The sequence below is a fragment of the Agelaius tricolor genome, unplaced genomic scaffold (genome assembly GCF_023055355.1).
Source record: "Agelaius tricolor isolate 1412-34295 unplaced genomic scaffold, bAgeTri1.0.p SCAF_36, whole genome shotgun sequence".
NCBI classification, from domain to species: Eukaryota; Metazoa; Chordata; class Aves; order Passeriformes; family Icteridae; genus Agelaius; species Agelaius tricolor.
This window is the reverse complement of record NW_027269296.1, coordinates 6,554,350-6,580,057: the sequence shown is the minus strand read 5'-3', so window position 1 is coordinate 6,580,057 and position 25,708 is coordinate 6,554,350. Positions and strand designations below refer to the sequence as shown.

The 25,708-nt window shown below is 56.7% G+C and overlaps 1 protein-coding gene across 5 annotated transcripts in view; it reads right to left on the bottom strand.

Annotated features, from left to right (window-relative positions):
- Positions 1-8,976: 8,976 nt before the first annotated feature.
- Positions 8,977-25,708, bottom strand: part of SERINC2 (serine incorporator 2) — a 17,033-nt gene continuing 301 nt past the window's right edge. The window contains exons 2-11 of one of the 5 annotated variants that reach the window (XM_071453104.1): positions 17,768-17,929; positions 16,334-16,521; positions 15,267-15,346; positions 14,238-14,375; positions 13,514-13,750; positions 13,322-13,473; positions 12,815-12,965; positions 12,591-12,726; positions 10,962-11,171; positions 8,977-10,413 (exon numbers count right to left, since the gene is read on the bottom strand). In XM_071453104.1, the coding sequence (XP_071309205.1) occupies positions 10,275-10,413; positions 10,962-11,171; positions 12,591-12,726; positions 12,815-12,965; positions 13,322-13,473; positions 13,514-13,750; positions 14,238-14,375; positions 15,267-15,346; positions 16,334-16,521; positions 17,768-17,929 (1,593 nt within the window). In that variant the 3' untranslated portion in view covers positions 8,977-10,274. Of the gene's footprint in view, positions 10,414-10,961; positions 11,172-12,590; positions 12,727-12,814; positions 13,133-13,309; positions 13,474-13,513; positions 13,751-14,237; positions 14,376-15,266; positions 15,347-16,333; positions 16,522-17,767; positions 17,930-25,708 lie in introns of those variants that run through there. The other 4 variants (XM_071453105.1, XM_071453106.1, XM_071453108.1 and 1 more) reach the window with 4 other exon arrangements.

Genomic DNA, 25,708 nt, shown 5'->3' with positions numbered 1-25,708 from the left:
GAACTTGGGGTTTATTGCAAAGGGCCTGGGTGCAGGGCCCTGCTGGGAGCTGCCAGCCACAGCTCAGAGCAGGCCTGAGAGAAGAGAGGGGGAGAGAGGATGAGAGGGGAAGAGAGTAAAAGGGTAAGAGAGAGAAGTTCCCATTACAATACCATAAATCATCTTCTGTGCTGAATATTCTGATTCTCACTCACCAATCTAGTCCAAGGTACAAATCCTATAGCATTTCCATACAGCCTATAAGAATCATTCCATTACCACACTGGGTTACATTTTAAACCCTACAAACTCCTCTTTGAGCCCTTCTGCCAAGCTGGCAGGGTCTGCTCTGAGCCTTGGGCCTGTCTGCAAGCAGAGGGGATTGTTTGATCAAAAGGGGATCACCTTCAGCTGGCCATGCCATTGTTTTCCAGTTGTTCAGGAACTGAGGGATCTCAAAGCTTGCTTTCATTTCAATCTCACTTAGAGTTTCCATATTCTCAACATCTTTTGCCAGGCAATCATATTTATAAGGCTTTCCTGTTTCATCTTCCCCAACAGTTCCCCACTGTTGTTCTGGAGTGCAACTGTCCCCAGAGAGGGGACAAGGACAGGGACAGGGACAGGGACGGGGACAGGACTGGCAGCCACCAGGAGCTTTGCAGGTCACTGGGAGGAGTGAGGAAAGGCTGGCACAGGTGGCTGCCATGTGACAGCACTGCTGCCATTTGGGGACAAACCCCAGGGCTCACGGAGCCACCTCCATCCCTGCAGGAACCAATCCCCCTTTCCAGCCCAGCAGGGACAGTGGGACCTGGATGAGCCCACCCTGTCCCCTCCCCAGACACCACCAGGGACAGCTCAGGGCGGTGCTGGAGCAGCCCCTGAGCAGCCTGTCCCCGCTGCCACACCTCCATCACAGGATCCCTTACCCTGGAAAAGCTCATCCACTCCATCCACAGCACCCCACAAAAACCCCACAGCGCCAGGACAGGGAATTTCTGCCTCAGCCCCCTGGGGATGAGCTGTTTGTGCCTGGCACTGGAATTCCCTGCTGGAATTGGCACAAAGGGAAGGAAATGTTCTCTGTGCTGCATTCAGTCCCTCCCGCGGGGCGTGGGGACCGGCACATCCCGCTGGAAGGACAGCGGGAATGGGTCAGGAGGAAAAGGGGAGGGAGGCAGCTCCTGAAAAGCCCTGGTGGTTACAGGGAGATGGGGAGGAGAAAAGAAGGGGGGAAAGGGGAAAAAGCACAGCTCTGGTGCTGTGGAGGGGACCTGCAGAGGAGGGGATGTGAGAGCAGCCTGTGCTTCCCAAAGTGCTGCCTTTGGGGTGATCCCAAGGGTTCCCCACCTGCCCGGGCCCTACGTGGGATCCCAAGGGCTCCCCATCTGCCTGGGCCCTACATGTGATCCCAAGGGGGTTTCCATGTTATCCCAAGAGTTTCCATGTGATCCCAAGGGTTTCCCACCTTCCTGGACCCTACGTGTGATCCCAAGGGTTTCCGTGTGATCCCAAGGGTTTCCATGTGATCCCAAGAGTTTCCATGTGCTCCCAAGGGTTTCCGTGTGCTCCCAAGGGTTTCCGTGTGATCCCAAGGGTTTCCCACCTTCCTGGGCCCTATCTGTGATCCCAGAGGTTCCCCATCTGCCCAGGCCCTACATGTGATCCCAAGGGTTTCCATGTGATCCAAAGCATTTCCCACCTTCCTGGACCCTACGTGTGATCCCAAGGGTTTCTGTGTGATCCCAAGGGTTTCCCATCAGCTGTGTGATCCCAAGAGTTTCCATGTGATCCCAAGGGTTTCCGTGTGATCCCAAGGGTTTCCGTGTGATCCCAAGGGTTTCCCACCTTCCTGGGCCCTACGTGGGATCCCAAAGGTTCCCCATCTGCCAGGTCCTATGTGTGATCCCAAGGGTTCCGTGTGATCCCAAGGATTTCCCACCTGCCCAGGCCCTACGTGCCAAGGGGAGGATGCTCCTGGCATGGGGATCTCCAGGATCTGGGATGAATCCTTGCCAAGCTGGCACAATGGTGTGTCCCAGGATTTTGCTGTTGGAGCTGTAGGATCCCTGCAATGGGAATAAAACCACCCTACAGCCCCTACACTCCATGGGAAGCACAGAGAGGGATTTTGGGAGGAGGGAAGCCAGAAAAGATGGGGAAATGGGATCTGGTGAGAAGAGGCAGAGTTCTGTCAGGAAAAGGTTTCCAGTCCTCACTCAGCCCTCGGGGATCTTTGGAGCTGGGGGGCTCCAGGGCTCCCTCCTGGAGCCAAATGAGGGAATCCTGGAGGATTTATGGCCCTGATCCAAGGGAAAGTGACAATGGATGTGTTAGGATGAGAAACAGAACAGCTTTGAGGTGTGGGATGGAGAAACAGCCCCGAGAGCAGCCAGGCAGGGCCACCCCACAGTGGAGTGTCCCCCCCACAGCAGAGTGTCCCCAAAGACCAGAGTGTCCCCCACACACCAGAGTGTCCCCCCCACAGCTCAGTGTCCCCCCACAGCAGAGTGTCCCCAAAGACCAGAGTGTCCCCCCACACACCAGAATGTCCCCCCACAGCTCAGTGTCCCCCCATAGCAGAGTGTCCCAGTGTGGGGTGGCCCCAGAGCAGCCCCAGGATTGTGGGATTGACCTGGATGGGGTTTGATGGGAATGGGAGAGTCCTGGAAAGCTCTTGAGAAGCCTGGGAATGCAGGGAAAGGATGGGATTGACCTCAGGGGGACAGAGCAATGAGGGGTGACCCCCTGGACCCCCTGTGCTGAGGAGCTCTCGGTGCCCGGTGTGTCCCTGCTATCCCAAACCATGATATGGGATTGGGATACGGGACTGGGATATGGGATTGGGATATAGAATTGGGATATGGGACTGGGATATGGGATTGGGATATAGGATTGGGATATGGGATTGGGATATGGGATTGGGATATGGGATTGGGATATGGGATTGGGATATGGGACTGGGATATAGAATTGGGATATGGGATTGGGATACAGGATTGGGATATGGGATTGGGATATGGGATTGGGATATGGGACTGGGATATAGAATTGGGATATGGGATTGGGATACAGGATTGGGATATGGGATTGGGATATGGGACTGGGATATGGGATTGGGATATGGGATTGGGATATAGGATTGGGATACAGGATTGGGATATGGGATTGAGATACGGGATTGGGATACCAAATTGGGATATAGGATTGTGATACAGGATTGGGATGTGGCACTGGGATATGGGATTGTGATTTGGGGTTGGGATTTGAGACTGTGATGCGGGTTTCTCTGAGCACACACAATCCAGTCTAGAAGGATGGACGGGGTCGCTGCCAGAGTGACAGCGGGGTGGGGCCAGCAGCAGGACCTCGGGGTGACAGCGGGGTGGGGCCAGCAGCAGGACCTCGGGGTGACAGCGGGGTGGGGACAGCAGCAGGACCTCGGGGTGACAGCGGGGTGGGGACAGCAGCAGGACATCGTGTCCCAGCAAGGACAGCCCCGCTGTCCTGCAGAGCCCCAGTGACCCCAGGGCCGCCGCTCCCCGCGCTGGGAACGCGCTGCCCACACGAGCACAGCTGTCCCCGCTTGATTCCTGCTTGATTAGAGACCAGTTTGGGGGGTTTGTCCCCAGAATGCCCGGGCAGGCTGCGGAGCCCGGAGCGCGTTCGGGAGCATGTGCGGGAGCTGGAGCGGGGTGAGCTGGGGCTGCTGCTGCTGCTGCTGCTGCCTCGGGAGCTGCTGCAAATACAGATACAGCCTGTTCCCACTCCCAGCACAGATATTTATAGATACAGATGTTTCTCCAGCAGCAGGGTTCAAGCTGGAGGTTTTCAAATTTTTTTTTTTTTTTCCTCCTTGTCTTCCCATCCCTCCTTTGCTCTTCAAAGTGGTGCTGAAGGTAGAGACAGCAGCTCCGAGAGCAGTGGGAGGGCTGAGCAGTCAATCCCAGCTGCAGGGGGCTGCAGATGAAGGTTGAGGCGTCCCCGTGTCCCTGTGCAGGGCCGGGGGCTCCTTCTCAGCGTCCCCAGAGACCCCCGGGATTGGGGCTGGGTTTGGGGCTGGAGCTGCCTCTGGGTGCTGCAGCTGGAGCGCCCCAGGGAGAGACTGCAGCCCCTGAGGGATCCCCAGGGAGAGATTGCAGGCCCTGAGGGATCCCAGGGAGAGATTGCAGCCCCTGAGGGATCCCCAGGGAGAGATTGCAGCCCCTGAGGGATCCCCAGGGAGCCATTCCAGCCCCTGAGGGATCCCCAGGGAGCCATTCCAGCCCCTGAGGGATCCCCAGGGAGCCATTCCAGCCCCTGAGGGATCCCCAGGGAGCCATTCCAGCCCCTGAGGGATCCCCAGGGAGCCATTCCCGAGGGCAGGAGGGGCTGAGCGCAGGGCAGGGTCCCGGGGCACCCCCGGTGTCTCACAGGACCCCCCCAGCTTGGATCAGGGGCTGCCTGATCCTACAGAACAGGGATGTTTGGGGCTGAGTGGGGCAGGGCCCTTTGCTCCCCGCTGTAGGGGGGTTGTCCCCTCCAAGGGTCCCTGTGTCCCCTCCAAGAGGTCCCCATGTCCCCTACCCGCTGCAGGGTTTTGCCCCGCCCCCTCCCTCTTCAGGGTTTTGTCCCCTCTGAGGGGTCCCCGTGCCCCCTCTGAGGGGCCGCAGTGTCCCCTCTGAGAGGCCCCTGTGTCCCCTCCCCGCTGCAGGGGGGGTTGTCCCCTCCAAGTGTCCCTGTGTCCCCTTCGCGGGGTCCCTGTGTCCCCCACCCCTGCAGGGTTTTGTCCCCTCCAAGGGGTCTTTGTATCCCCTCCCCCTGCAGGATTTTGTCCCCTCCAAGGGGTCTCCGTGTCCCCTTCACGGGGTCCCTGTGTCCCCTCCCTGCTGCAGGGGGATTGTCCTCTCCAAGGGGTCCCAATGTCCCTTTTGAGAGGTACCCGTGTCCCCTACCCGCTTCAGGGTTTTGTCCCCTCCGCGGGGTCCCTGTGTCCCCTCCAAGGGTCCCTGTGTCCCCTCTCGTGTCCCCTCGTTCCCCTCCCCGGGCAGGGCTCAGCCCCATCATCACCCCCAGGAGCCCCCGCCGGGTTCCTCCTCCCCTCAAACCCCTCCGGGCAGGGATTTTCCAGCCCAGCTCGGCTCGTTCCTCCCACGGCTTCAACCCCACCACCCCCAGCACCTCCAAGGAACATTTTGGGAGGGAGAAAAGCCCCGGGATATAAATCCCCCCCCCCACCCCAGGGGAGCAGCGCCCGCGGCCCCCGCGCTCTCTTTGGGGGCTGGGCAAGGGCTCTGCTCCACAATTAATTAATTATCCATGCCCTGTGCTCCGTCTGGGAGGCATTAACGGCTCCAGATGCGGATGGCGGAGCTCTGCGTGGCTCTGTAAACATGCTGCAAGTCCAATTTGGGTTTCCTCGGGTGCCTCATTTAAATGAATTATGTAAACGCTTTCCCCTCCTCTTTTGAGCGGGAGCCAGTCCGGCTGCTGCCCGATGTGTTAATCCCAGGAATAAAATAAAAAACAAGGGAGGCCGTGCATTAGAGGGAATAAAAGATGCTGGGGAGCCCCTGGAAGCACAGGGATGGCCGGAGCCAGGGTGGCGCCTCTGTCCCCACCACCCAGACCTGGGTGGCACTGAGGGCTCCTCCCTTCTCATGGTCCCAAACACTTGGTGACCCCAGGAGGCTCCTGTGCCCAACCCTGGGGTTAAATCCCGTTTAATTCGGGAATGCAGGGGTCACAGCCACCTTCTGTGAGTGCTGCTTGGCTTTTCCTGGGCTCCCCAAAGTCACCCTGAACCGCCCCATCCATCCCTCTGGGGTGGCCCCCAGGGAGAGTGATTAAAACAATTAAAGCAATTAAAGCCACCTGAGGAGATAATGGGGGTGTCCCTGCTCTGATGCCACCCCAGGCTGGAGCTGTGGCTGGGGCAGGGACAGGCAGGGAGGGGACCCAGCCCAGGGCAGCATTTTCTGCTGAGCTGGAGGTGGCAGATGTTCACTGATGAATTATTCACCCGGAAAATTATCATGGAAATAGAAGGGGTTGGGTTGGAAGGGATCTTAAAGCTCAGCCAGTTTTATTCCTTGCCATGGCAGGGACACCTCCCAGGTGCTCCAAACACCATCCAGCCTGGCCTGGGGCACTGCCAGGGCTCCAGGGGCAGCCACAGCTGCTCTGGGCACCCTGGCAGAGCCCAAACCTCTCGAACCAGGCCTTGCCAGGCTACAAACCCCTGTGGCAAATGGCACTGGGGGCACCTGGAACCATGCAGGAAATCATTCTTTCCTTGCCTTTCTCCATTTGCTGCAATGGTTTTTGGTGCTGGTTTCCATCCTGGATTGAGGAATGGGAATGCCAGAGTGGTTTGGGTGGGAAGGGATCTTCAATGCCAGCTCATTGCAGCCCAGGGCCACCTCCCACTGTGCCAGGTGCTGCCAGCCCCAATGTCCAGCCTGGCCTTGGGCACTGCCAGGGCTCCAGGGGCAGCCACAGCTGCTCTGGCAATTCCAGCCCAGCCCCTGCCCACCCTGCCAGGGAACAATTCCCAATTGCCAAGATCCCATCCAGCCCTGCCCTCTGCCACTGGCAGCCATTCCCTGCCTCCTGGCCCTCCATCCTTGGCCCCAGTCCCTCTGCAGCTCTCCTGGAGCCCCTGCAGGCCCTGCAAGGGCTCTGAGCTCTCCCTGGAGCCTTCTCCTCTCCAGGGCAGCACCCCCAGCTCTCCCAGAAATGCTGCAGCTGCTGCTGCTTGTGGGGCCTTTCCCCTTTGGAGGTGACAGTCACCAGATGAAGGAAGTTTTCAGTCCCTCATGGCTCTGTGCCCGTGTCCCTCTCCCAGATCTCTCGTGGTTCCTCCCTTTTCCATCAGCCCCGTGGTGCCCAGCCCAGCTGGGTACCCCAGGGCAGTTCTGGGCACCAGGGGCTGGGTGCCACCTCCAGGGCCATGGGACACTCCCGCAGCCTCTGCCTGACAGGCTGAGCTCAGGGTGTGCCCAGGGAGCTGCTTCCCTCCCTCCTCCCCCCTGCAGAACACGGCGTGTCTGGGCTGTGGATTGCACTGCTGAGAGGCAAATGCAGAACAGCCACAACTCTGTGTGGAGTTCAGAGCAGTCCCAGAGAGGGAAATGGGGCTCAGACTGCCCATGAGTCCCACTCACATCATGCTTAGTTCTGGGGGATTTTGTGCCATCAATCCATCTTTTTTTTTTTTTTTTTTTTTAATTTATTCCCAAAATACAGCCAGGAAGGCAAAAGCAGCCAGGCCTCCCTGTGGCTGGAGCTCCTGGGGTGCCTTGCACAGCTCTGGATTAGTTGGGCAGATAAATCCAGATGGATGGGTCAGATGGCACTGGGAACAACCTGCCCTGCTGGAATCCCAAACCCAGGGAAGGCACAGTCACCCCAGTGCCCTGCCTCGCTTTTCTGGCTCGTTTTGGGGTGCACAGGGCCTGGCACTGGGGTGGAGCTGCCAGGGGGCAAAGAACATTGTCCTGGAAAGAAATGGTGGAGGGAGGCGTGATGGGGAAATAAATCTGGCAATGCCATCCCTGCCAGAACCTTCCCTGCAGGGACACAGGGGTACAGGGTGTAGGGTGCAGGGTGTAGGGACACAGGGGTGTAGGGACACAGGGGTGCAGGATGAAGGGTGAAGGGACACAGGGGTGTAGGATATAGGGTGAAGGGTGTAGGGACACAGGAGTGAAGGGTGTAGGGTGTAGGGACACAGGGGTGTAGGGTGAAGGGTGCAGGGTGAAGGGTGTAGGGACACAGGGGTGCAGGATGAAGGGTAAAAGGTGCAGAGGGTAGGGTGAGGGTTACAGGGAGCAGGATGGGGTCCCTGGGTGCAGACTGGGAGTCCCTGGGTTCCGGATGGGATCACTGGGTGCAGGATGGGGTGCCTGGGTGCAGGATGGGATTACTGGGTGCAAGATGGCATCACTGGGTGCAGACTGGGAGTCCCTGGGTGCAGGATGGGGTCATTGGGTGCAGACTGGGGGTCACTGGACGCAGGATGGGATCACAGGGAGCAGGATGGGATCACAAGGAGCAGGATGAGGTCCCTGGGTGCCGGATGGGGTCCCTGGTTGTAGGATGGAGTCGCAGGGAGCAGGATGGGGTCCCTGGTTGTAGGATGGAGTCGCAGGGAGCAGGATGGGGTCCCTGGTTGTAGGATGGAATCGCAGGGAGCAGGATGGGGTCCCTGGTTGTAGGATGGAGTCGCGGGGAGCAGGATGGGGTCCCTGGGTGCCGCTCGGTGCCGCTGTCGCTCCGCGGGCTCGCAGCGCCATCGCGCGGCTGGAGCCGCCCCGCACGGGAATGGGAATGGGAACGGGAACGGGAATGGGAGCGGGAGCGGGAATGGGACTGGGAACGGGACTGGGAGTGGGAATGGGAACGGGAATGGGAACGGGAACGGGAATGGGAGTGGGAGCGGGAATGGGAACGGGACTGGGAGTGGGAATGGGAGCGGGAATGGGAACGGGAATGGGAACGGGAATGGGACTGGGAATGGGACTGGGAACGGGACTGGGAGTGGGAATGGGAACGGGAATGGGAATGGGACTGGGACTGGGAGCGGGAATGGGAACGGGAATGGGACTGGGAATGGGACTGGGAGTGGGAATGAGATTGGGGCGCCCCAGGACGGGCTGCACGGTGGGCAGCGGGCACTGCCCGGCCCCGCGGCTCCGAGGGCAGCCCCCACCTGCACCAGTGCCCGCACCTCCTGCCAGGGCCAGCCCCAGCACTGTGAGTGCCCCGCACGGAGCTCTCCCCATCCCCTGTGCCCATCCCCGGGCATGGTCTGCACCCCACCTTGTGCACCCCCTTTGCTCACCACCACCACGGCTCTCGGGGTGTCACAGGCTGGCAGTGGGGTCCAGGGCTCCCAAAGCGATGCCAGCCCTGCCAGCTGTGCCCCCACCCTGCCATTGGGTCAGTTTAAAACATCCCACTCCCTCCTCCTTCCAGGCACCCACCCACCAGGAAAGACTCCAAACAGCCAAACCCAAATAAACCGTGTTTATTCCAAATGAGACTTGACTAACGAGGCAAAGAGCTGGGGCCAGGCCTGTGGGACCCTGAGCTGTGCCCCACAGGGGACAGGGAGCTGTGACACTGAGCTGTGCCCCAGAGAGCTCAGGGAGTTGTGACACTGAGCTGTGCTCCACAGGGGACAGGGAGCTGTGACACTGAGCTGTGACAGGGAGCTGTGACACTGAGCTGTGTCCCACAGGGGACAGGAGCTGTGACACTGAGCTGTGACAGGGAGCTGTGACACTGAGCTGTGACAGGGAGCTGTGACACTGAGCTGTGTCCCACAGGGGACAGGGAGCTGTGACAGGGAGCTGTGCCCCAGAGAGCTCAGGGAGCTGTGACACTGAGCTGTGCCCTGCAGAGGACAGGGAGCTGTGACACTGAGCTGTGACACTGAGCTGTGCCCTGCAGAGGACAGGGAGCTGTGACACTGAGCTGTGCCCCACAGGGAGCTGTGACACTGAGCTGTGCTCCAGAGAGGACAGGGAGCTGTGACACTGAGCTGTGCCCCACAGGAGACAGGGAGCTGTGACACTGAGCTGTGCCCCACAAGGGACAGGGAGCTGTGACACTGAGCTGTGCCCCACAAGGGACAGGGAGCTGTGACACTGAGCTGTGACACTGAGCTGTGCCCCACAGGGAGCTGTGACACTGAGCTGTGCTCCACAGGGGACAGGGAGCTGTGACAGGGAGCTGTGACACTGAGCTGTGCCCCACAGGGGACAGGGAGCTGTGACACTGAGCTGTGCTGCTGCTGGGACAGCCCCAGGCAGCTGGGGCCACCACCGAGGCTGGCACAGCAGGACCTCTGCCCCCAGCCACGAGTCCCCGGGGTTTGTTTCCCTCCAGGCTCTTTGGGGACACAACAGCGGCCAGGGCCTGGGTCCTGGGACCCCACCAGACCCCAGAGACCCCAAAAGGCACCAACAGGGACCCATCCCTGACGGGGCACCGGCAGCTGGGGAGAACCAAACCCTCCCAAGGCAAGGCAGTGGTGTCTGCAGGGCAGAGAGGGTCTGGAGGCACTGCCCAAGGCACTACACAAACACGGAGATGATGAGAGCTTTAAAACCACCCTCAGGTATCTCTCAGCCCTTAATTTTCTCTGCTTGGCACTTCATCCTTTTCAAATTAAAACTAAAGAGCTGCAAGAAGGCACAACCCAGCACAGCAGCTCCAGCGTGCAGAGCGGAGGCTGAGGCAGAGCTGGGGCTGTCCCCAGCCTCGAGGGACAGAGCCACCACGGCAGCAGCACGGCCAGGGCCACCTCAGCTGAAGTCCCGGTCCGGCAGCAGCAGTGGAGCCACCAAGGTCCAGAGGTAGAGCAGGAGCCCGGCCCAGCTGGAGCAGATCTTCACCCACACGGCCGTCCAGGGGCTGCTCAGCGCCTGCAGCCTCTCGTCCGGCCTGAAACAGCCACAGGAGGGTGGCACCCGCTGCTGTGACACCCTGACGGTGCTCCAGAGGGACGGGTGCCCCCAGGGAACACCGGGGTGCCCCGTGGCCGCTGCCACCCCAGGGTGTGACCCCAACACTGGAGCCATCCCAGGGTGTGACCCCAACACTGGAGCCATCCCAGGGTGTGACCCCACTGCTGTGGCCACCCCGGGTGTGACCCCAATGCTGCAGCCAGCCCAGGTGTGACCCCACCACTGCAGCCACCCCAAGTGACCCCGCTTCTCTGGCCACCCCTGGGTGTGACCCCACAGCTGCTGCTACCCCAGGGTGTGACCCCAGCACTGCGGCCTCGGTCCCTGCTCCCCCTCCTCCCAAGGGATCCCGGGCTGCAGCAGAGGACGCTGGCAGGCCCAGGCACAACCCTAATAATAATTAATGCCGCTAAGGGAGCACGTCCAGCAGCCTCACACATCTCAGCAGTGCCCAGCACACGGCACCCCGCGAGGAGGGGACCTGCAGGAACAGGGACAGCCCCGGGTGCCCGCGGCAGCTCTCACCTGTACCAGTTGGTGAGGGTCATCATGATGTAGAGGGCGGCGAGGAGGAGGCAGAGGTGGAAGAAGCTGTAGTTGTAGGAGACTCCGTCCTGCTCGTTGTCGTAGGCGCGGTGCGCTCCGCCCTCCTCCGCCGCGCCCGGCCCGGCCCCGGCCCCGCTCTCCTCCGTCAGCATCAGTTTGTTCACCTGCGGGTGGTCCGAGCAGCGCAGGCTGCGGGCACAGCGGGGTCAGCACCACTGCCCCCATGGCGGGGCCGCTGTGCCCGGGGCAGTTTGGGCGGTGGAGGCTGTGGGGAAACCCTAAAAACTCTGCCTGTGGCCCTTAGCCAGCTCTGCAGCTCTCCTGGAGCCCCCTTGGGTACAGGCAGGGCAGTTTGGGGTAGGCAGGTTGTGGGGAACCCCAAAATCTCTGTCACCCTGGTCCAAAGCCTGTCGCAGACATCTTTTATAAAAAATCCTTTCCTTAGGATTTTTCCTCCTGAGAAGCTGAGAGGCTTCAGGAACAAAATGTAACCAATGGTTATCTGCTGCTGTGGAATGCAACAGGTGCATCTGGGATTGGGCTCATGTGGTTGTTTCTAATTAATGGCCAGTCACAGTCAGCTGGCTTGGACTCTCTGTCTGAGCCACAAACCTTTGTTATCATTCTTTTCTATTCTATCCTTAACTAGCCTTCTGATGAAATCCTTTCTTCTATTCTTTCAGTATAGTTTTAATATAATATATATCATAAAATAATAAATCAGCCTTCTGAAACATGGAGTCAGATCCTTGTCTCTTTCCTCATCCAAGAGCCCCTGTGAACACCATCACAAAAGCCTCTCTCCAGCTCGCTCAGGACCCCTTTGGGCACTGAAGGCTGACTGGAACCTCCAGATCAACAAAGAGAATGAAGGGCGAGGTTTTGCCCCTGGGTAGAACAGCCCCAGGCTCCAGTGTGGAATGGAGGGCACTCAGCTGGAAAAGAGCTCCAGGAAAGGCCCTGGGGGTGCTGCTGGGCTCCAGGGAACACGAGACAGCAGCGAGTCCCTGCTGCAGAGGGTGAGAGGTGTCCTGGGCTGGACAGGCAAAGCTCTGCCTGCAGGTTGAGGGGTGGCATCCAGTGATCTGCTCTGATAAGGCCACCCCATGGCAGGGGTTCTGTCCTTGGGGCCATCCCCACGACAGGCAGAGCCCTTTGGGGCTCTGGAGAAACCCTAAAACTGTGACTGTGGTCAGGCCTGTGTCCCTTGGGACAGGGATGGCTGGACAAAGAGCCTTTGGTGACAAAACCCCCAGGCCAAGGTGTGACCTCTCCTCCAGAGGCCCCTCCCATGGCTCTGGCTCGGGGCTGGGGCCGTTTGTGGGCCAGGGGGATGTGAGGGGCAGCAAGGACAAAAGCCATAAACCTGCAGCCCCTGCCAGCCTCCCCAGGGAGGCCAAGGGAGAAGCAAAGTGCAGCCCCTGCCAGGAAAGTTCCTCCTGTGGGGCCTCCAGAGGCGCTGCCCGAGCCCAGGGCACAAAGGCTGGGGTGCCTGTGGCCCTGCCAGCCCTGCCCAGCCCTTGGCCATCTGTCCTGCAGGCTGTGGCCCTGCAGCTGCACGCGCCCAGGGGACAGGGCAGTCCCCAGGGACACAAACCAAGCACTCACCTGATGAAGAGGGTGCAGAGGATGAAGATCACCAGCCCCACGATGCTCGGGGCATCCCACCAGGTTGTCAGGGGCTCGGTGGCCGTGGCTGAGCCAGTGCTGTTCCTCAGCAGCAGCGTGGGGTTACAGCGCTGGCCTGGGGGGACACAGAGGGACAGAGCCCACTGCAGTGAGTGCTCCTGCCCCAGCCATCCCTCCCCAAAGCCCAGGCAGGTCTGGCTTACTCGGCACGTTGGCCAGGGCGGCCCAGGTGATGTAGATGGTGTAGAGGGTGATGAGGGATGCCTGCAGCAGCCCCGAGTGTGGCTGAGCCTCCTGCAAACACAACAGTGGGTGCTGGGGGGGCTCCTGTACCCCAGGGTGACACAGCCTCAGCTGCTCCTGTACCCCAGGGTGACACAGCCCCAGCCCCCTTGGTGCTCCTGTACCCTGGGTGACACAGTCCCAGCTGTGGGGTGCTCCTGTACCCCGGGGTGACACAGCCCCAGCTGCTCCTGTACCCCAGGGTGACACAGCCCCAGCCCCCTTGGTGCTCCTGTACCCTGGGTGACACAGTCCCAGCTGTGGGGTGCTCCTGTACCCCGGGGTGACACAGCCCCAGCTGCTCCTGTACCCCAGGGTGACACAGCCCCAGCCCCGTTGGTGCTCCTGTATCCTGGAGTGACACAGCCCCAGGTGCTCCTGTACCCTGGGTGACACAGCCCCGGGTGCTCCTGTACCCTGGGTGACACAGCCCTGGGTGCTCCTGTACCCTGGAGTGACACAGCCCTGGGTGCTCCTGTACCCCAGGGTGACACAGCCCCGGGTGCTCCTGTACCCTGGAGTGACACAGCCCCGGGTGCTCCTGTACCCTGGAGTGACACAGCCCTGGGTGCTCCTGTACCTCGAGGTGACACAGTCCCAGCTGTGGGGTGCTCCTGTACCCTGGAGTGACACAGCCCTGAGTGCTCCTGTACCCCAGGGTGACCCAGTGCTCCCCAACAGCCTCACCTGGATCTTGGGAAGGATGGACACGACAGAGACGATGAGGCAGAGGATGAGGTTGATGCTGATGAAGGCCTTGCCCTCCGTGCAGCCCTCGGGCTTGGTGTAGTAGACGTAGAGCAGCACAATGGCCGCGATGGAGGCGGCGTAGAAGATGAAGGTGACGGTGCAGAGGGCTGGGGGAGGACACCAAAGAGGCTGGAGCAGTGTCACAGACATCTTTTATGGAAAATCCTTTCCTTAGGATTTTTCCTCCTGAGAAGCTGAGAGGCCTCAGGAACAACATGTAACCAATGGTTATCTGCTGCTGTGGAATGCAACAGGTGCATCTGGGATTGGGCTCATGTGGTTGTTTCTAATTAATGGCCAATCACAGCACAGCTGGCTGAGACAGAGAGTCCGAGCCACAAACCTTTGTTATCATTGTTTCTTTCGTTTTCTTTTCTTAGCCAGCCTTCTGATGAAATCTTTTCTTCTATTCTTTCAGTATAGTTTTAATATAACATATATCATAAAATAATAAATCAGCCTTCTGAAACATGGAGTCAGATCCTCGTCTCTTCCCTCATCCTAAGATCCCTGCGAACACGGGCACAGAGCAGAGCCCCCAGCCCGGCCCTGGGATGATCTGAGCCCCAGGGCACGGGTGCCCAGCAGACCCACCTGCATACCAGCCCTTGGCACTGCCCTGCTCCGCGTTGTGCAGCCAGCGCTGGCTCCAGGAGTGCGCCAGGTCGATGAGCAGCACCAGCTGGATGAGGATGAACAGGAAGGAGCCGACCACACCGAAGTAAAACCAGACTTGAGGGGAGGAGAAAAACCATGGAAGAAGGTTTTGAATTAAGACCTTAGAATCGACAAGACTTTTTCGAACAATGAGTTGTAACTATTGTCAGGTGTAATTTATGCCCTTTCAACTGACTAGACTTTCACAGCATTAAATTGCTTGTGTTGTAATATAGCAATGCTTAGTGCAAGCAAGAAAAGGCTTTAAGCAGGTAAAAAGCAGAAATGTTATAGTAAAGCTATGAAACGCAAGTAATAAACGACACGATTATGAAAGTTTCTTTTTAGGTGAACAGGGAGGGGGAATTGTGGGAATCCACAAAATTACAGGGTTTTGGGAAAGCTGCAAAAGACAGGCCTCAGAGACAGCAGAACTGTGATTAGAGCTAAGCAGCAGCCATGAGATAGGTCAGCAGAAAATTATTTAAACTGTAGAAAAGCAAGGACAAATAGAACAATGGTCTGTGTACTAATGCTCGTCTAGAATAACTCTCTAAGCTACAGAAAAGTTTATCTAGCAAGTTATTAGCAATGTTGAAGCTTAATAATGGAGCTCTGTGCATTGTGCTTTAAGGCTTACAAGCAGGTATTGTATTCAAAATAAGCAAGCATTGCTTTAACCAAAGGTACCTGTGCTTATAGTGGTTGGATAGAACTATTGTCAATGTGCTTTTGTTTTGTGTGATTGGTCAAAAAACTTATAAAGTGAGTTGTAACATTAAATTCTTGGTCTGCTGCCTGAGATGTGAGCTGCTGGCATCTTCCCATTGTCATAATCATGTAATGAGACTGATGCTGGAAAATAAAACAGCTCAAGGCACATTCACAGCAGCCCAGTCCCGTTTGTGATTTGTACAGAGCCCCCAGCCAGCGTCAGTGCCCAGGAGGGCACGGGCAGCTCCTCACCTGAGGTGAAGGCACCGTCGGGGATGTAGAAGGCGCCCACTGTGATCCCCACCAGTATCAGGAACTTGAAGAACCAGAAGCTGTGGGAGGAGAGAGGAGGCACAGTGTGCACATGGCAGGGACAGGGATGGGGGTCCTGCCTGTCCCCTTCCCAGGCTGTTGGATAGAAGTGGAAATAGGATGGGGGTGGAGAGGCTTGCTAGGGTTAGGAGTATGAATGTGTTTAGGACTAGTGAGAGGTCCATTACTTTCACTTGGATTTGCACCAAGATGAGTGGCTCCAAAAACCATTGGATTCCTATTATCCTTTGAAAGTAAGGAGACTGAGATTTTATACTTGTTCCAGATTGCAATGCAGGATGTTTTCCATTACCATCTGTATGGCAGATTATCTTTTGTCAAGTGGGCAGTTTGCCTTATCTCTCTCTCTGAGTAACCACACCCACTCCTCCCTCGGGAGGGGACACCTGCTGATAACAGCTATGGAATGTCCCTGCATGGCTGATAAGAACTACAGCATCCCATTGGCAGATGGGAGCCCAGAGGGAGGAGCCAAGCATTCCTACCCGGATAGAATCTGGAGATTCTGGAACACCAGCACGGCTTCTGCACTGCATTGCCCAGAGGAACAGCAGCTGCCTCTCGCCCTGGATCTGCAGAGGCAGAGACTGCACCTTTCTCCAGGATCCCTGCTCCAGCAGAACCAGCCCTGGCACTGCAGGAGGGCTGAGCCACAATTCCAATGGTTCTGCTGCCACCAGCCTGACCCACAGGGTGTCAGGCTGGGTTCTGACTCTGCCACTGTTGCTTTAGTTCACTGCATTGTTCATTTTATCTTTTTTTTATTTTCTTCCCTATTAAAGAACTGTTAATTCCTGCTCCCATATATATTTTTTTTGCCTGAGAGCCTCTTAATTTCAAATTTACAGCAATTCAGAGGGGTGGGTAGGGTTTGCATTTTCTCCATTTCAGGGGAGGCTCCTGCCTTCCTGAGCAGACACCTGTCTCTCCAAACCAAGACAATACTCAGATACAAGCGCTATCCTTTGGTGTCCTCCCGCACTCACCCGTTCTGCAGGGCGGCCCGCGGGTCCTTGCTGCTGCGCACGCACACCATGAGCACGGCAAAGAGGCAGAAGAAGGCGGCCATGGCGAAGCCCATGCGATACACGGCCTTGTGGCCCAGGAAGCTGCTGCAGTCCACCTTGGTCTGGACCCCCAGCACCGAGCCGCTGCCTTCACAGAAACCGGGGAGCTGAAACAGGGATGGGAGCGTGAGCATCACCTCAGCACATCCTGTGGGAAGTGGTGTTGTGGGAAGGTCTGGATTGGAGATCTACTGGTTGGATTAAAGATCAGCTTCTCCACTGTGAAGCAGCCTCAGCTGTGGCTGCCCCTGGACCTCTGGAAGTGTCCCAGGCCAGGTTGGACAGTGTAGCCACATTTCTCCTCACAGAGAAAAGCAAAGCACAATTCTTCCCAAAGATATTTCTGGGTTTCACATTCTCTGAACCTCAGAGAAAGGGAAAACAATTCTTATCTCACTGACTGCTCCTGTGTTGTTCACAAGCAGAATGCATTGTGGAAGATTGTTAACCTGAAGGGAATTGGTGATTGGATTCTGCTGTGAGTGTTGTGATTCACTGAGCCATTGGATCCAGGGGTGTGTGTGGGGACTGTCAGCTGACAGTCATGACATTTTGGGCAGTTGTGTGCAGAGTTGAGTGCTTGGCAGATTCAGTTTAGATGTAATATAATATAGATGTAATATAGTATAGAATAATATAGTAAAATAATTAATTAGCCTTCTGATAAGATGGAGTCCTCCTCGTCATTTCTCCCTTCATCAGGGGCAAAAATATCTATGCTAGGACAGGGCTTGGAGCAGCCTGGGACAGTGGAAGGTGTCCCTGTCCATGGCAGGGGGTGGAAGGGCTTTGAGTTCCTTTCAACCCAAACCATTCTGTGATTCCACACCCACCACGAGCCCTGGTGCCACCAAGGATGGGCCAGACCATGACTGCTCCAATGCCACTTGCCTGAGGTGACACAGATAAAGCCACCCAGCCGGTCACTGGAAAGCAGGCATGAACCAGCTCGTCCCTGCAGCCCAACTCAGCTGGCAGAGCTCTGCTCCTCCTCCTGAAGTCCCTCCTCCACAACGTGCATCAGTGGAACCCCAAGTCATCAGCTGAACCCCCCAAAAAAAAAAGTTGAACCCCAACGTGCATCCCCCAAGTCATCAGCTGAACCCCAAAAACGGGATGTAGGAAACTTTCCTGGGAGACATCTGGGAAAACTAAAAATTGCATTAAATGATCCCACTGCGTTTTCCTCTCCATGGAAAATCAGGGCTGATAATGCCTGCTCCCAGTGAGATGCTCAGAAAAAAAGAGGAACAAAAGCACATCATGACCCAAAAATTCACCTTTTTGGTTCAGCCCCAAGTCCCCACCACAAGCTGGGTCGTTTCTTCCCAGCGACCTCCAGGAGTTCTTTACCTTGTGTAACTCCTTCTCCACGCCCGGGATTATCATGATGATGGACACGAGGGTGCCGAGGAAGAGGAATAAGGTGAAGAGGAGGCGGGAGATGGTGGAGTTCTTGGCCGAGGGGCAGCAGCCACAGAGCAGGCAGGGGGCAGAGCCACAGAGACACGACACCTGCAAGGAGAGCAGTGATGAGAAGAAGAAGAGAAACTTGCCCCAAAATACGTGCCCAGTTTGATCCTTAAGGAGATCAGCCTAGGAATCCACACTGCTGCCTGGAGCTACTCACACCACAACCCACAGCACACAGGACCTCATGGAAATGGCACCAAATTCCCCAAAATGTTGCTGAAAACCAAAAGAGCTGCAGGAACAGCCAATAGAAAATGACATCCAGAGTCTGGAGATACTCCCATGGTTTTTGCTCCATGCAAGGACCTGGTCGAAGCAAGCCCTGCCCTGCAGGAGCCTCCTTTTTGTACAAAAATGAGGTTTCCAAGACAATTTCAGGCTGCCCTTTCCGTCAAATCCAGGATGGGTGATATTGATATCAGCACCATGGGGGAAGCAACTCATCCTGCCATCCTTCCCCTCTGCAAAGGCCACTTGACAGGTGGGGAAACTGAGGCACAGCATCCCCAAGAGTCCCCTGGCATCCCAAATCCAGCACAGGCAGTGCTGCCAGGTGCACCCCATTCCAGAGACTCCCATGGCTGTGCCAGAGCAGGGAAATCCTGGCTGAGGAAACCCAAACTCACTGATACCAAAACATTGGTGGGAGTTTGCTGTGCAGGGACAGTGCAGGATAAACCTTGGAACAGCTCCTCCTCTCCTGGACTTCAGCACAGCAGGCAGGGGAAGGGCTCTGCTCTCTCCTCTGTTGAGGGATGTGCACGAGTTGTGTGTTTATTATGGCCACGTGCTTCCAAATCAGGGCCTGCTCTTGGTGTTAATTAAAGATGGCTCGGTATTGACTCAAATCTACATTTCTCATTGTTGGAATCAGCATAAAAAAAGGACATGGCAAAAAAAACAAAACCAGGTGTGGAGCTGCTGTGTGTGGCTCCCTCAGCACAAGTGACCACTTTGATGCCCCCAAATCACCAAAGGTGGCTTTCAATATTTTTTAAGCATAAGCACACCATTATTTGTGAAAAATCCACTCCTTCCTGACTTATTCCTCTTATCCCATGCCAGCCCCACATCCCAGCCCCACGAACATCTGTGTTGAGTTGATGGTACCCACAGGAGCTGAGGTGGGTGTGAGACCCATGGGAACTCTCATCCTGCCCCTCCAGGAGCTGCTCAGAGGCATCACATCATGTTTTCAACTTGGAAGCATGGGAAAATGGCTTTCAATTAGAGACTGCTTCATTTCAGCCTCATTAAATGCACCACGTGCACCAGAGTGCATTAAAATGCACCAGCGTTACTGTATTTCCCTTCAAATTAAAAAAGAAATGCAGAGCAACAACAAAAATCCCTTGAAATGCAGAATTACTGCATCATCTGATGCAGCAAAGCCCCTGAGTGCTCCATCCACACCCCCAGCTCCTCCTCATTCAGTGCCAACTGAAACAAAAAGCACCAGTCCCAAAATCAGCAGATCTGGATGGAAAATCAGGAGGTTTGGTGCTGCTTAGGAAGGTGTGGATTTGGGGGTTCAGACCATCCCATCCCACCCCTGCCATGGCAGGGCCACCTCCCACTGTGCCAGGTGCTGCCAGCCCCATTGTCCAGCCTGGCCTTGGGCACTGCCAGGGCTCCAGGGGCAGCCACAGCTGCTCTGGGCACCCTGGCAGAGCCCAAACCTCTCCAACCAGGCCTTGCCAGGCTACAAACCCCTGTGGCAAATGGCACTGGGGGCACCTGGAACCACCCAGGAAATCATTCTTTCCTTTCCTTTCTCCATTTGCTGCAATGGTTTTTGGTGCTGGTTTCCATCCTGGATTGAGGAATGGGAATGCCAGAGTGGTTTGGGTGGGAAGGGATCTTCAATGCCAGCTCATTGCAGCCCAGGGCCACCTCCCACTGTGCCAGGTGCTGCCAGCCCCAATGTCCAGCCTGGCCTTGGGCACTGCCAGGGCTCCAGGGGCAGCCACAGCTGCTCTGGCAATTCCAGCCCAGCCCCTGCCCACCCTGCCAGGGAACAATTCCCAATTCCCAAGATCCCATCCAGCCCTGCCCTCTGCCACTGGCAGCCATTCCCTGCCTCCTGGCCCTCCATCCTTGGCCCCAGTCCCTCTGCAGCTCTCCTGGAGCCCCTGCAGGCCCTGCAAGGGCTCTGAGCTCTCTCTGGAGCCTTCTCCTCTCCAGGGGAGCACCCCCAGCTCTCCCAGCCTGGCTCCAGAGGGGCTCCAGCCCTGCAGCAGCTCTGTGGGCTCCTCTGGATTCTCTCCAACAATCACAAGGTTTTTGGGAGCCTGCAGCATCCCTGGATGTTTGTTTTGCAGGATGACTCTCACATAGCCAAACTCCCTGGTTGTGTTTCAGGTTTCACAGGTCTTGCAGCCGCTGAGGTAACAGGATACAGCATCTCCATCCCACTGCTCTGCTCTGTCACACGGGAATCCTGTGGATTCCTTTCAGGATCACTCCCTCAAAGCTCCTTTGCAGTGAAGCTGAGGAACCCTTTGTGCCCCACACTGACCCCTCCAGCTGCCCGGGCACTCCTGATTCCAGTCTTTTTCTTTTAAAAACAATGGTTAGCAGCAATGAACACACTCCCAGCAGTGCTGGGCACTCCGATTCTTCTTCCAAAGATTTTTAAAGCTGCCCCAAAATGTGAACACGGTGAAGGGACAAAGAGCAGGATGGAAAAAGCCAGCGAGGGAAGTGGCTGCAGCAGCAGGAGAGCGGGGGTTAATGAGGAAGTGTTGGTTTTCAGCTGCTGGTGGATGATTAAACTCTCCGGTTTCACCGTGACTTCCTCCTTGAGTGCAGCTCACCTCAGTGGGGCTGGCATGTCAGGGCTGCTGTCATCCCTCCTGCCCAGGGCAGGACAGCATGGAGAGAGCATGGGGACAAGGGACGTGACACATGGGCCCCAAATACACCCATACAGCAACAGCACCACAAATACACCCACACAGCAACAGCACCACAAAAACTGCACCCCAAATACACCCACACAGCAACAGCACCACAAATACACCCATACAGCAACAGCACCACAAATACACCCATACAGCAACAGCACCCCAAAAACTGCGCCCCAAATACACCCATACAGAAACAGCACCACAAATACACCCATACAGCAACAGCACCCCAAAAACTGCGCCCCAAATACACCCATACAGAAACAGCACCCCAAAAACTGAGCCCCAAATACACCCACACAGCAACAGCACCCCAAAAACTGCACCCCAAATACACCCACACAGCAACAGCGCCCCAAAAACTGCACCCCAAATACACCCACACAGCAACAGCGCCCCAAATACACCCATACAGCAACAGCACCCCAAAAACTGCACCCAAATACACCCACACAGCAACAGCACCACAAAAACTGCGCCCCAAATACACCCATACAGCAACAGCACCCCAAAAACTGCACCCCAAATACACCCACACAGCAACAGCACCACAAATACACCCAGACAGCAACAGCACCTACAAACAGCACCCCAAATACACCCAGACAGCAACAGCACCCCAAAAACTGCACCCCAAATACACCCATACAGAAACAGCACCACAAAAACTGCACCCCAAATACACCCATACAGAAACAGCACCACAAATACACCCAGACAGCAACAGCACCCCAAAAACTGTGCCCCCAAATACACCCATACAGCAACAGCACCCAGCAACAGCACCCCAAAAACAGCACCCCAACAATTTCACCCCAACAGCACCCAAACTCTACCAGCCCAACTACACCAACACCAGCCCAACACAACTGATCAAACTACACCAATCCAACACCACCATCCCAAAAATATCATCCAGCAACATCACCCTAAACCCACCAGCCCAACAACACCACCTCAACACCAATCCAAACCACCCACCTAACATCACACTAATAACACCAACCTACACCACCAGCACAATTACATCATCCAACTCCACCACCACAACAGCCCAACCACACCAACATCAGATCAACTACAGCAACCCAACTACACCTGCCCAACACCGCCCCAACCACAGCCCAACTACACCAACACCAGCCCAACACAACTGACCAAACAACAACCAACAACAGCAACCCAAAAACACCACCCAACATCAGCCCAACAACACTGACCCACACTACCAGCCCCACTACACCACCCCAGTGACATCCTCCCAACAACAGCCCGACTACACCAGCCCAACATCAGCCCAACAACTCCAGCCCAACACCAACCCAGCTACACCACCCCAGCAATACCAACTCCAACATACCCACCCAATATCACCCCAAACCACCCAGCCACACCACCAACCCAACTACAGCACCCCAACAACAGCCCAACACATCCCACAAACTCCACCAGCCCAACATCAACCCAAAAACACCCACCCAACACCACCCCAACACCACCACCCCAACAACAGCAGCCCAACTACACCAACCAACCTACACCAGCCCAACAACATCACCCCCAACAACTGCAACTCAAAAACACCCACCCAACATCACCCCAACAATGCTGACCCACACCACCAACCACACTACACCACCCCAGTTACATCATTGCAACAACAGCCCAACTCCAACCCAACACCAACCCAGCTACACCAACTCAAACACACCCACCCAACGTCACCCCAAACCACCCAGCCACACCACCAACCCAACTACACCACCCCAACAACAGCCCAACTACACCAACACCAGCCCAACAAAAACAAACTCCACCAACCCAACATCAACCCAAAAACCCCCAGCCAACATCAGCCCAACTCTATCACCCCACACCCTCACCCCAACACCACCAACCCAAGAACACCAGCCCCACTATGTCACCCCAGTACCAACCCAAAAACACCCACCCAACAACACCCCTACACCACCAAGCCAACTACACCACCCCAGTTACATCACCCCCAACAACAGCAGCCCAAGCACACCAACCAAACTACACCAGCCCAACATCACCCCAACAACTGCAACCCAAAAACACCCAGCCAACATCACCCCAACAGCACTGACCCACAGCACCACCCCAACAACACCAACCCAACTACACCATCCCAATTACACCACCCCATCACAACCCAACTACACCACCCCAATATCACCCCAACTACACCATCCCAGTTACACCACCCCTGCATCACCCCAGTTACATCCCCCAGCTACACCACCCCACCACGACCCAACTACACCACCCCAGTTACACCACCCCAATAACATCACCCCAACTATACCACCCACTACAACCCAAGTACACCACCCTAATTACACTACAGCCCAGCTACACCATCCCAGTTACACCATCCCAGTTACACCATCCCCACTACAACCCAACTACACCATCCCAGTTACACCATCCCCACCACAACCCAACTACACCACCCCAGGTACACCATCCCATCTACACCACCCCACCTCCAGCTGCCTTCACCCCAGCAGTCCCAGGTACACCCAGAGTGAGTCAACCCAAAGCGATGCTGAGCAGCCAGTGTTTGTCTGCTGCCAAATTAACAAGCAGCAGGTTAATCAGCGCCATCCCACCCCATCCCCAGGGTAATCAGCGCCATCCCACCCCATCCCCTGGGTAATCAGCACCATCCCACCCATCCCCACAGCCTGGGGAGCTGGTGGCCTTCCTGCCTGGCAGGTGGCCTTGGATTGGTGCCACCAGGTTGAGTGTCCCCAGGTGTCCCACTCTGGCTGTCCTCCAGGCTTTGCTCTGGCTGGAGCAGCCTTCTGCTGGTAACCCCAAGCCTGTCACCCAGAAAAGCAGCTCAGAATGACCACCCTGCTCATGGCAGCCATGGGCAAAGCCTGGAGGACCACAGGAAGCAGGGACAGAGAAATTCTCCTTTTGTGATTCAAGGTTTCACTCAGGAGCAGCTTGTATGGGAAAGCACTGAAGGAAGGCTTGGCAATCTCGTGGTGCTGTGACTCAAGGGATGCAGGCAGAGCAGAAGGAGTTAGTCAGGATGTTCTTGTTAAAAATAACAAAAAAAAAAAAAAAAAGACTAAGGGGGTTGTTCAGTTTGGTTTGGGTTTTTTTCAGTGTTTTGGCTCTTCAGACCGGTGCTAGAACAGCCCCACCAACCAGGCCCACTGGAAGGAACAACAGAATTAAGCAAAAGCTTCTTAAAAGTAATTATTTTTAATAATTACACAAACTAGGGGGAATGTTTCATTCAGTTTGGGGTTTTTTTCAGTGTTGTTCTTCAGCTCAAACCTGTACAAAACCAGCCCCTGCATCAACGACTTCCACAGGAAGGAACAGGAAAATTAAACCTATACAATGACTCTACTGTTACCACAGTCTGAGCCACAACAGTTTTTGGGGGGGAAATAAATCCAGAATTCATACAGGAACCTCCACAGGCCTGCACTGGGGTAACTCCCTGCTTCCCCAATTCTCCATAAGGAGAAGCACAGGAATGTGTTACAGAGGGGGGGCCTTGCAGACCACCCCACCCCTCATTTCCAAACATCCTGTTCGTTAAACCTCCAGCACTCAGAGGGCAAGTTACAAAACAGGTCCCATTCCCAGGTTTCCAGGCCAGCAGCTCCCAGGCTGTTCCACAGCCCTGCCCTGGCTCTGTGCCCACAGGTGAGTCAGTGCCAGGGCAGGAAGTGCTGCTGTGGGCAGGTGCCTGCGTCACCCCAAGCACACACTCCACGTCACAGGGCACAGCACCCCGAACACTCACCAGAGCCTGCCCTGGGCCATGGCACCCCAAATCACACAGCCTGTGCCTGTCCTGGGCCATGGCACCCCAAATCACACACCCTGAGCCTGCCCTGGGCCATGGCACCCCAAATCACACACTGTGCTCCTGTCCTGGGCCATGGCACCCCAAATCACACACCCTGAGCCTGCCCTGGGCCATGGCACCCCAAATCACACACTGTGATCCTGTCCTGGGCCATGGCACCCCAAATCACACACTGTGCTCCTGTCCTGGGCCATGGCACCCCAAATCACACACTGTGCTCCTGCCCTGGGCCATGGCACCCCAAATCACACACTGTGCTCCTGCCCTGGGCCATGGCACCCCAAATCACACAGCCTGTGCCTGCCCTGGGCCATGGCACCCCAAATCACCTGCCCTGGGCCATGGCACCCCGAATCACACACTGTGCTCCTGCCCTGGGCCATGGCACCCTGAATCACACACCCTGAGCCTGTCCTGGGCCATGGCACCCCACACACAGCCCCCTGCACCCCTGTCCCAGCTCCTTCTCTTCCTCCATCCCCACTTTGGGGCTCAGCAGAGGAGCCAGGCAGGATCCCCAGGCTCTCATTGCATGGTGGGGCCAGGACACCCCCACTCCTCCAGGGCCAGCAGGACATGGCTGCTCTGGCTTCCCACCTCCCCCAGGTGCCCTGGGGTGCACCACCCACCCCATTCCCACCCCATTCCCCTCACCGTGGGCGCCAGAGCTTTCTGGAGTGAGTTCTCTGTGTCTCCCACGGATACCCCGGCTGCAGTGGGACCCCCTGCCCTGAGAATCCCCCACACCTCCCCAGGCACCGAGGGATGCACCCCCTAAACCCCCCCACATCCAGGGGTGTAACCCCGGGTGTGCCCCACATCCACCTGGTACACAGGGGAGCATCCCCCGGGGGTCCCCTGCATCCCCCCGGTTACACAGGGCAGGGAGCATCCCCCGGGGGTCCCCCCATACCCAGGGGTGGCTCCTGCCGGGGATCCCCCATATCCCCTGAGTACACAGGGGTGCATCCCCCATGGGTACCCTGCATCACCCTCCCGGCATCCCTTGGACCCCTCCACTCCCGGGTGTGGCGGGGCACATCCCCGGGG